An 11027-nucleotide genomic window follows, 5' to 3' on the forward strand; every position below is an offset into this window, starting at 1 on the left:
CAAATTTGAGATGTGCTCAATGATCGCGTCACAGCGTGCGCAAATTGATACGAAGTATAGGAACGGACTCTGATGAACAAAGAATGAACAAGGTCGCCCGTGATGCGCACGCACCTGTCGAAACTTCACGCAGTATGCTGTCGCACACTTTAAATTATGGGGTTTTACTTGCCAAAACCACTTTACGATTATGAGGCACGCCGTAGTGGAGGACTGCGGAAATTTCGACCACCTGGGGTTCTTTAACGTGCACCTAAATCTAAGCACACGGCTGTTTTCGCATTTCGTTCCCCATCGAAATGCGGCCGCCGATGCCGGGATTCGATAACGCGACCTCGTTCTCAGCAGCCCAACACCATAGCCACTGAGCGACCACGGCGGGTGCTGTCGCACACTTGCAGAGTTAGCCCTAGGCGAAAGCTTCGTTTCCGAATGCATATCTTCCTCGGGCTCAGTACTACTTCGTTTTTCCTGCGATTGAGCTTCGTAGAACATACCGCCCAACGCTGGAGATGCATGTGTACCGCCCCAAAGCAAAGCTGAGACTTAAGTTAATCCCTTAGCGTCAGCAGTGCGAAAGGGTGTATATATATATATTGAATGTGTGCGTGCAGGCCACTGACGGTGGTCTGCTCCGAACCACTGTCAGTTGCAATTTGCTCCTCGAAGAGGCAGGACGTTTGTGAAATGCGCTCCTGAACAACACTTTCCAATGCGATGACCGATGTTTAAACCATGGGTACGGAACCTCAAAGAGATGCGACGTAATTCTCGCGCATTTCTCTCAAACTTACTGCTAAATTACCACTGAATTTTCTCGCGCCGTCTCCTAACCTCCTTAATTTCTGTAGGTGCCTTCATTAACCACCGATTGAAAATCCAGAATTGGCACTCAGAGTACACGAGGAAGAAATTCAGCGACGTGGTGAACTGTACCGCAAGAAACGTTGACGCGATCGCAGATCGAGGTGCCCTACTACAGGTGAGGTTTGTCGTGCGACTGCGCCTCTTCGCATTTCTACAATTCTTGTGCTTGAATCAAATTTGATCGCCATTTACGCTACTTTTGTTCAGGCATACACGTTCATCCTTGGCTACCAGCGCTTGCTATTCCTTCCCGCGACAACAGAACGTACTATCTGTATTCGCATCAACTAAGTGAAATGCAGCTCTGGGTGCGTTCGCTTCCGATCCCAATCCGCGGGCCTAGTAATCCTTTGTTTGACGCAAAAAGCAGTGTTAACGTACAGTCGCGTTGAACATAAACCGCAACGCGCTGTCTGTGGTCTATGAGACTCCAAGACTGCACAGAATCGCCTACTTACGACAATTCGTGAAACAAACACTGTTGCAACTCCTGGTACCTAATGAACAAATATTTTGTACTTGGGCGCTGCCTCTCCTAGGACCCTTCCAGCACGGATACAACGCTGCAGTTCATATTGAACATCACAGTAAATCGTCCGCTGTGGCTGCAAAAAAGAGAGAGAGCGAGAGAACAAAATGAACAGGAATCTCATTAATCTCTTAAGGATGAATTTTGTTACTAAGGCCATTTAGTTTATTGTCTTGGAGGTAAAAAAAAAATAATCTAACGCAAGCGCACGCATTCACGCCGATTAGCGTAGCGCACGTCGGGGAAGAAGGTTGAAGCATCTCGAAGTATATGAGCTTGACAGACATGTGCTGTGAAAGCAATGCTGCAACAAAGCTGCAATAAAGTAACAAAATTATTTTTTTACAGATACTCCACAAAGCAGGCTAGATAGGGTATAACGAGCCGAATCAGTCGAATGCTAAAGGACAGTATCCAGAGCAATGTCAGCCACGGAAATTAAGCGGAAATAATTATAGCCTGAGCTGCGTGTGCTTTAGCACAATGGCATGAAAACTGCAAAATCGCTTTGGAGAACACTTTCTATCAAGCGCTCAGGGCTGGTTTTGAACGAAGTGTCACTGGGACTCAATGCGGTTAGTAAAGTGCAGTCGCTTGTCGTTGAACTGCTCTCCTTCTGTGGGCGTGCTTGTGAACTTTGTTATTCTCCATTTTGAGCGGAATTAGATCGCCTGAAGCACATAATGGCATTGCTATTATCACAATACGCTGAATAATGTAATTTACATGCCCCATACTCTGCATATTGACGCAGTCCATATGCGAGTACGGGTCCTAAAGAAACACATACGATTCCGCAAGTTCAAATTTTGGACTGATAAAAGGGTGGCTTATGAGACGAACAGAACATGATAACATGATATCGTTCAAACCAGAAGATAAGGTGAGGCGGGCAGAGGTTCAAATATTAAGTTTTCTCGGGTGAACAGAATATTAGTATTCGAGGCAATAGACCTCTTGACATTAAATATTTTCACATTTATATACAAAGTGAAATACAAAGTTTGCGAGAAATCCGCTAGGTAAAAAAGAAGAAACAGGCGGATTATTTACATTATTATTTACAGGTAGCAAGTCTGTTCGCCACTATAGACATCCGGTCAAACCAGAAGCTTGAAAATGGGAAACAACTGCTTTCAATTTAATGCTGCAGCATTGCAGACCCAACAAGAAAACCACAAGTCACCAAACGCACGCGTTCGTTGAAGGAAAAGACGTTCTGGGATTTTGCGTGCCAAAACCACGATTTGACCGCTCAGACACACCACGCCGCTGAGGGGGAGTGCGCAATAATTTTGACTACGTTTTTTTTTAACCGTTCGTGCGGTGCATGATACGCGAGTCCGTTATTTTTTTTTTTTCCGTTGCCCCTCCACCGAAATGCCACCTCCGCGGCGACGATCGCACCCGTGACCTCGAGGTTAGCCGCTCAATGTCGTAGCCACTAAACTAACGCAGTGGTTCTTTACTGAAGTACGGAGGTATGTGCTGTCCCCTCACGTTGTTTTTAAAGTACGCGAACGTAGTGGGCTTGACCTAGTAATAATAAGAAACAAATAATGGGCAATTTCGAAAAGGAAATTCTAGACTCGAATACGAATCAAAATCAGGGAATATTTGATTGGTAATCGAATTTAAAATATTCGCTCACAGCTAAAATGACTGCTTAAGTTTTGACGAATAGAAAGATTGGGCAGCTGGATGAGATGATCATGGATCATGCGGGACTTTCGCAACAACAGCAGTATTCCAATATAACCCATTAGCGAACGCACGGGTTCTGCTTCCTTACAGAGCATTTTTCACTCACGCACGCCGTGTATGTAGCTGGTCACTTCTTTCCACCAGCTCCACAATATTTATAACTATTTGTTGACAAATTATATAATCGAAAAGCACGTGGTAATCCATGCGCCCCCCCCCCACCCCCGGCATTATTCCGTAACAACTCCATCGCGCACCACTCCACAGGCACACTCTGATGCGGCGAACGTTCTGTTATTTCTGTCCGACAATTATTTTCACTCGGGATTTCGTTGTGTTAAACACTTCAGCGATGCTAATGCCAAGCGTTGCAGCACACACTTCTTGGCAGGCTTTGCCGAGTAATATGTCGTACATCGCATATAAAACTTAGCTGAAGAAAGTCTTTCTTCATTTTCTTCAAATGATGGTCGCATCATTTGCTAAAAATGCAGCAAACAATTTAAGAGCGCTCTATTATTATGGACCAATTTCAGCCAAGATACGATGTTTCTTGCCTTCTTTTTCTTTTTCTTTTTTTTTGTGCAGATGGAAATAGTCTGGAAGTTGTAATAGCACGTGGAGCATACGTTGCTCCGTGTGGTAGTTAGTTATCGAACTACAAAGAATAAATTCAGTCAAAATAGTCACTGGATAGCTTTCGCTCTAGATTTTGTGTAGGCTAACGCCCCACTGAAGTGCACTTTTTAGTTACGCTCACCGAATATTTTTGGTTGTTTGTTCGTTTTTCAGATGGATTATCCACAGGTACTAGAGGAGTTGACTATGATGTCTGGTGGGCTGTCACTTGCGTACAAGGTACTTAACGCGTGAATATAAGCAATAATGATGTAAGAGATGCCAGTGGCCTTCAAACAAAACGCTGCGCTTTTGGCTATCTTAACCTGTCGACAGTCATGTGGCTATCGCATCAGCTCAACTCACAAAAATGCCTTCCTCTCAAACCTGCTTCTTAGCTTTCAGTAGCGACTACTAGGGAAATTGTTAACACATTGGAATAACTAGATGCTGACTTCCGACCAATATGTCTTTATAATTATATTCGTAAAATATTCTTGCAGGGATACCTAATATTCATGGCCAAGTACGAAGAAGAGTTTGTGAGCTCTAACATTCCTGACATGAAGCTCACCCTAAACCAGTACTTCTTTCTGCAGTTCGCTATGGTACGTGTTCAAACAATTAGGCACCAGTCGGTCTGGGATCATCAGCCCACCAACAAATGTGCACAGCGGTTTTTATTGTCTTCCCAAAACTGACAATTTTCGCGCTGCAACAGAAATGCCTATTTAGAGTGCAGTTCTATGTTACCTGCATGATTGCGCAGAGTCGCATAGTGGTTGCACAGTAAATGCTGAAACATATGCGCAGCAAATTAGTTATTTTGTTATGCTGTGCTGCACTACTGTATTATATTTTTCCTTTGGAATGGAGAGCTCTTCTCTAACACTTTAGAAAGAAATTTGATGAGTCTTCCTCAAAATGTTACCACAAAACCTGACAAACGGGAACGCGCAACATTCCGCATTTCGTTTCGCAGCGTACGATTCGGTACTCCTATCCATTCTAATTCTTATTCGGCCGATTGGAAGATTTCACTCGCTGAACAAATGTAACGTTATTGCTTATAGGCAGTAGTTTCCACCTTGCGTTTATTTTATTAAAACCATTGCACCTATGTTCAGTTCTTATTGTGCAGTATCACATGTCGAATAAGGTGCCTATTCAACACTGCACGCGTTTCCTTACGCAGAACTTCTGCACGACGAAGCGCAAAGAATACAAGAATATGCTGAACCTGACAGGCTTAGACAGTAAGCTTCGGTGAGTAGCGATTCTTTAGATTTTTTTACTGCGAAGCGAAGCTGTTAATGGCTAGTTCCCCCCAGGATCGTGTCCGTGTCTAGAAACAAAATCTCGAATATAGTGCAATGCCGGGCCGACCCACGGTGGAGGTGAAGAAGGCGCTAAGCCCTCCCCATACGTGGGCCGATACCGAAGATAGTTCAGTGCCTCCGGCTATTAAGGGCAATTTCCTCCGCGATCGTGTCCGTGTTAAGTCTCAACGCCACAAAGGCGCTAATTTGACGTTTGCCGCAAGGCAAACTACCACCCCTCCATCAGCACCTATTCTGAGGTCAGCGCAGCATGAACACGGACTCTTGACTGGTCCACAAAAGGCCACCAACCCCACCATTACCTGACAGCCTGAACTAAGGATGAAGGCGGGGGGGGGGGGAGGCATCCGATGCTACCAAACAACGACGGCGACCTTGGATTCGCAGGTTGCCATCATGTCGCATATTCCAAACCATCGGGCTTCGGAGACTGTGGAGTGTTGCGAGCATGGGCGAGCTGTCACAATGGCTCCGACAATTGTGACTTACTGCTGGACCGTCTTCAGATTCCCTAGTCGACTCGCCTAGGGAAGACGACGGTATTAAAAGCGGAGGCATTTCGAGCAATGGGTCAGAGGGTCCTGGTCTGAAGTCAGACTTCGAAATTGCTCCTGCATGGAGTGTGCTTCCGCAACTTGAGCCTAACGGGAGCCTAACTAAACTAATAAACCCTTTGTCATTCATTCTTACAACCTGACCTAGCCGTCGATGGGATTGGTGGACTCCTTGCCAACGCCGCCATAAGCCGCAACAATGTGCAGAGACAATATTGAGAAGATGGAGCAACGCCCGGGCTGACCCGCGGCGGAGGTGAAGCAGGTGTTAAGCACTAACCATGTGTGGCCCGATCTCGAAGATAGTGCAATACTGGGCCGACCTGCGGCGGAGGTGAAGCCAGTGTTAAGCACTGCCCTTACGTGGCCCTATCCCAAAGATAGTGCAATGCCCATAGAGGTGCAGTTCGCCTTGGAAGGGGGCCAACATACACAGCTTCGCTGGTCATCCTTCTTCACAGGGTGGAAGGGCACGGCGTTTTTCATTTTTTTTTTTTTTTGCTGCAAGCTTGCGTTGCCAACAGATACTGATCGAGTATACTGTGCATAACAACAATTCTGTCATGAAACTTCACGCACCCGCCGTGGTTGCTCAGCGGCTATGGTGTTAGGCTGCTGAGCACGAGGTCGCGGGATCGAATCCCGACCACGGCGCCCGTATTTCGATGGAGGCGAAATGCGAAAACACCCGTGTACTTAGACTTAGGAGCACGTTAAAGAACCCCAAGTGGTCTAAATTTCCGGAGTCCTCCACTACGGCGGGCCTCGTAATCAGAAAGTGGTTTTGGCACGTAAAACCCCATATTTTTAAACTTCACGCACAAGCTCCTGTTTTTCAAGCTTGCCCTCGAGATCATGGGGTTTGTCAGTGCAGTATGGTGTAGTTAGGGTCTAGGTTGAAGTCCTTGGTTGGAAACTAAAGGCGAAGTACTCAAGGCAGTGAGGAAATACAAGCAAGAACCATGATAATGAGCTGGTTGTTGCAGCCTAAGGAGACCGCTCAGCCCGGCCCGTCGACGGGCGGACCCCGGGGCTCCATAGATGAATAGTCATAGTCAGAAGATTTTATCCTACATACCCTGACATGACTTCGAGCAGCAGGACACTGTCACTTCGCTACTGTCACAGCACTACTACAGCAGAATCAAGCATTGTAGACGGGCGCGTCCGTTACTGAAAAGTAGAATGGTTCTGGTTCCTTTCTAGCGACTGATAATCTATCAAGTTTCTTATGCTTGTGGCCAGTTTCGGAGTGATTGCGGACGCTTTTGTACAAGCGGCAAAGCTCGTGCTAGCTTTCAGTGAGCGTCGGTTTGTTGGAGTAATTTGTGCGCGCCTGCTACGGCGGTATCACTGCGCAATCCTGCACTGTTCTACCCGCATCGCAAATGGCATACCAAAGTGTCTCGCAAGTATTCGGTCAGGTTAGCGCTGGGTGGTCCTCATTTCATGAGCTGGACTACTAAAGCAATTGCGCAACTTGGCCACCACTCGGTTAGCACCAATCGCGGCAATTTATTTTTAAAAATTGCTCGCAACTCATCCGCTGAAGTTGTATTACAGCAGGCAAATCAACACACTAGTTAGAGGGCAAGCGTACTTAGGATATGGAAACACTTGACGCACTGTAGTACGACGTAACATTGCGACAACGAAGCTGTACTTACATTGGCAGTTTGCCTCCAGCCCCGACTTTAATTAATACTGCGAACGTTTCTTTTATAGCCATCTATAAGTTCACCGTACTCGCCGTTGATAAGCGCTGATAAAGCAAATTAGGTTTCACCATTCTCTTCCTCAGGAATTCGGAAAGTGGAAGCATGCTTATAATGTAAAAACTTGCCATTTGCCTGAATTGAAAACCAACGTATGAAGAACACAGGCGCCAGTTAGTAGGAAAGAAATCGTCGAGCTCTATAAAAATAACGGACACAAACTTGTCCCAACACGCGGAGGTATCTGTGCCCAATTCAGAAACCTTTCTTACTTTGGAGTGCTCTTTTCCATTCGCCGGCCGCCTTTCCTAATAGTTGGTTTAATTGGCATAGTAATTGGTTGGAATTTTCTCAATGAAAAATGCTAGCGTTAGAGATTTTTCTGCATACGGACTCTTTCGTTTTCACCAAGTTTTTCTGTGCTTGTGATTAATTAGAGTGAAAATTATGTGTTCGAAGGCGCGATTGTTCACGAAACTGGAGTTACAACTGTGCAATTCCTGAACGGGTCAACTCTTGAATTACGCAGTGTCCACCAGGACTCTATAAACTAATTAATTATTCGTTTGCATTATTTACTAGTCTGCATACTTATTTCCCTAAACTTCAGATACCGCAATTGTCAAAAGCTTTCTTACATCAAGAAATATAGCCATCAAAGCATACATTAAGTATTGTCACCCTCCCATGGCGATCTCTATGCGCTTAACGGAACCGGAATGCGTTGCCGTGCAGTAAGATAAACGGTTTATTTAACCGAAATAAAAAAAATAATAAGGCTTACACTTACTCCGCGTGAGAATATACGCCGCGATTTTGTGGAAGACTATTGTACACCTTACAAAGGTTGTTAGTACGCGAGCAGCGCACTACCACTCAAAATTGCCTCGCGGTCATTTTCGTCTTTCTTTCCTTTGTTTCTCGCCAGAACATGTAGCAATGTGATGCGTTGTCCACGCCCACTCTCGTGCTCTAACGACATTAATTGAAAGCACGTACGCTGAAGTTCTTCAAAAGTAGCGCATGCCAGTATTGCCACATTTCACCATTACCAGATACTTTTTGAAATGAATCTCTCCAACTGAAACTGTAATTGTACTCTTTTATTCCTGCAGAATTGTGGTTCCCATGCAGAGCTCGTTTCGAATGTCAAAAGACTTTGTTTGCGCGGATACGAGTGTCCTGGGAACGCCTGACAAGTGTTCGATTTTATAGGAGCATGGCAAGCTGTGAAATTGGGAATTAGGAAAACCAACTTGAAGGTTAACCTCAAATAAATATTCTGTGAAAAAAAGTGCCTGAAGTGTTGCCGCTTCTGTGATTTCGTATGCAACGCTCCTCATATAGTTTACTGGCCACAGGAGATCGGTGTATGCCTTGTACATGAAGTAGCCGGAACAATAAAAGAAACGAGTGTTATGTGAAAATATATCAAACCTCTTCATCGTGTTTATGCAATATTTTCATGTCCTGATGCATTCTGGGTAATCGTGATAGAGCCCATTAGTATCGTTCGAACATGCATTTATATGCAGCAAAACTGTATTCAAACCACTGATACAGAAATGTGGCATCATGAATTCGCACGGGGTACCTGGAGCATAAGATGCGCACGAACAGCTTTGACTGAACTGTTCAAGACGACGGCCACCATAAGTACTCCAGAGATAAAATGCAGGAATGAGATAGAATTTTGCTTTGTAGCGATTGGCGTAGGAAATTCATGATGATAGCTCCTCCAGGAGCCGCGAAAATTTGCACAATACGCTTAGCAGCAATCACTGCAAGAATACATGGCTGGACAAGTCTCTGTCTTACAGATATACATATCCTATGCGTAAACTAAGCATTTTCTGTTTTCTTAGCACTAATATTCAGCGGCGATTTCTTTTTGGGAACTTGAGGACACACTCATGACTGTTTTGTTGTTCTCCGGCGTACGCATACTATTAAGAATATAGTACTGCCCTTTATTACTCGGAACGGAAGTAACTATTGCGGAAGGAATCTAACAATTCAATATTTGCGGGCATTCGAAATTTCCTGCATGATTCAAAGAATATTCATATTATGCGTATTATATTCGATAATTATCTACCCATTAACAAAGGCCTATCCAGTGACCCAAGATAGAGCGAAAGAGGTTACATACATACGCACTGACTGACGGACGGACGGACGGACAGACAGACAGGCAGACAGACAGACAGACAGACAGACAGACAGACAGACAGACAGACAGACAGACAGACAGACAGACAGACAGACAGACAGACCGCCCGTCCGACCGGTGACCAACCGACCGCAAACTGGGCGAAATTCCCAAAGATTGATAAGCGCATCAAAAATTATGCTTGTAGCACACGCTTTGGGAGCCCATTTGGGCAAAGCGTTGTTTCGTGTTTGCCACGAACATCATTCTTGTGTAGGGGCAACTATAGCCCACACGACGAAGGTTGAAGGAGAAGAAGAAACATTATTAAAGAATAGTCCGACAGTTTTTGTTGTGGTGGCCTGAGGTGGCGGCTCGAAGTCCTTGGACTCGGGCGGCATATTCGAAGGTTGACGAGTTTTTTTTATACCGAAATGGCCTCGCTCAATAGAAGTGAAAGGCAGCCCTCACGAAAAACGTTACGGCAGAACTCATTTCACGATTACTCTCGATGCTAATGCAATTGTATAACGACAGATCATAACGAGTTGTATAACGATAGATCATAATTTTGAAGTTACGTTTACTTAACACTTTTAGTGGTCATCCTGAGACTTCTGTTGCATAGGCTATCTGCGACATATTCACCTATCGCGCCACTTCGCTATGAAACTCGTTTGTCAAGGTCGTCCAAGAGCATGGAGAGGTAATAATGCGACGCAGTGGCGTCGATGGAAGTCAAAGGTATGACGACGACGGCAGTGAGATGACGATTTAATAATTACGATGATTGTATAGCCACGACATGGGGACAATGGTATGACGGCGACAGTAGGATCCCAAACGGATGACAAAGTCTTAATGACGACGGCAATACCACGACGTCATGATGACGAAAGTACGATAACAGATGCATAATAAACTGTTGGCTCTCCCGCAATCGAGTGTAGATGTAAGCATGAAATGGCAACCGGCAAGGCCGATTGGTTGGAGATGATACTAACACACAATCTTGAAATAGGTGGAGTGCATGTTCGCAACGGCACACCCCTCCAGTCCACACCGCACCACGTCATACTGTTCACTGAGCTAGATAAAGAAAACCGACTGAAGGCTGCACAGCAGGCAGCGAGAGACGCCAGGATGACAGAGCGCACCGCCCAGCTAGAAGAAAATAGCCTGAAGACTACGCCACGCAGCGTGGCGCCAGCTCTGCAGGCTGCGCAACACCGGCGCCGCGGAACTCGCAGACCGCTGGCGTTCAAAGCGCACAGGCGACTTTGTCTCAGCGCCGAAAGATGACAATGAAGTGTATGGGGCCCTGGATCTGCCTTTTGACGGTTGCTATTCGAAATGACAAAGCTTCAGCGTGCAACAAGTTACAGCTTAAGTGATAGTGTGACAGTTACAGCTGGGAGTGATATTGTGAACAACCAACTCGGAAGCAATATTTTTATAACTTGTTTGGGCGGCAAATAGCAGATGTAAGAACTCTTTATATGTAATACGGACTGTCTAACGACAATGTAATGAGAACAGCTGCATAAT

At 45.4% G+C, this 11027-nt stretch overlaps 1 protein-coding gene across 1 annotated transcript; it reads left to right on the forward strand.

Moving 5' to 3' along the window:
• Positions 1-857: 857 nt before the first annotated feature.
• Positions 858-8596, forward strand: LOC142574197 (neprilysin-like). The gene is made up of 5 exons (XM_075683344.1): positions 858-982; positions 3893-3958; positions 4222-4326; positions 4914-4984; positions 8443-8596. The coding sequence occupies exons 2-5, from the start codon at positions 3893-3895 to the stop codon at positions 8540-8542; spliced, it is 342 nt and encodes a 113-aa protein (XP_075539459.1). The 5' UTR covers positions 858-982; the 3' UTR covers positions 8543-8596.
• The last annotated feature ends 2431 nt before the right edge of the window (positions 8597-11027 follow it).

This window comes from Dermacentor variabilis, chromosome 3 (genome assembly GCF_050947875.1).
Source record: "Dermacentor variabilis isolate Ectoservices chromosome 3, ASM5094787v1, whole genome shotgun sequence".
Taxonomy (NCBI): Eukaryota; Metazoa; Arthropoda; class Arachnida; order Ixodida; family Ixodidae; genus Dermacentor; species Dermacentor variabilis.

Excerpts from the sequence above, each read along its gene's own strand:
- LOC142574197 (XM_075683344.1), top strand. The coding sequence starts at position 3,893 with ATGGATTATCCACAGGTACTAGAGGAGTTGACTATGATGTCTGGTGGG. Across the intron at positions 3,959-4,221 it reads GGCTGTCACTTGCGTACAAG|GGATACCTAATATTCATGGC; the intron begins GTACTTAACGCG and ends ATATTCTTGCAG. Across the intron at positions 4,985-8,442 it reads GGCTTAGACAGTAAGCTTCG|AATTGTGGTTCCCATGCAGA; the intron begins GTGAGTAGCGAT and ends TTATTCCTGCAG.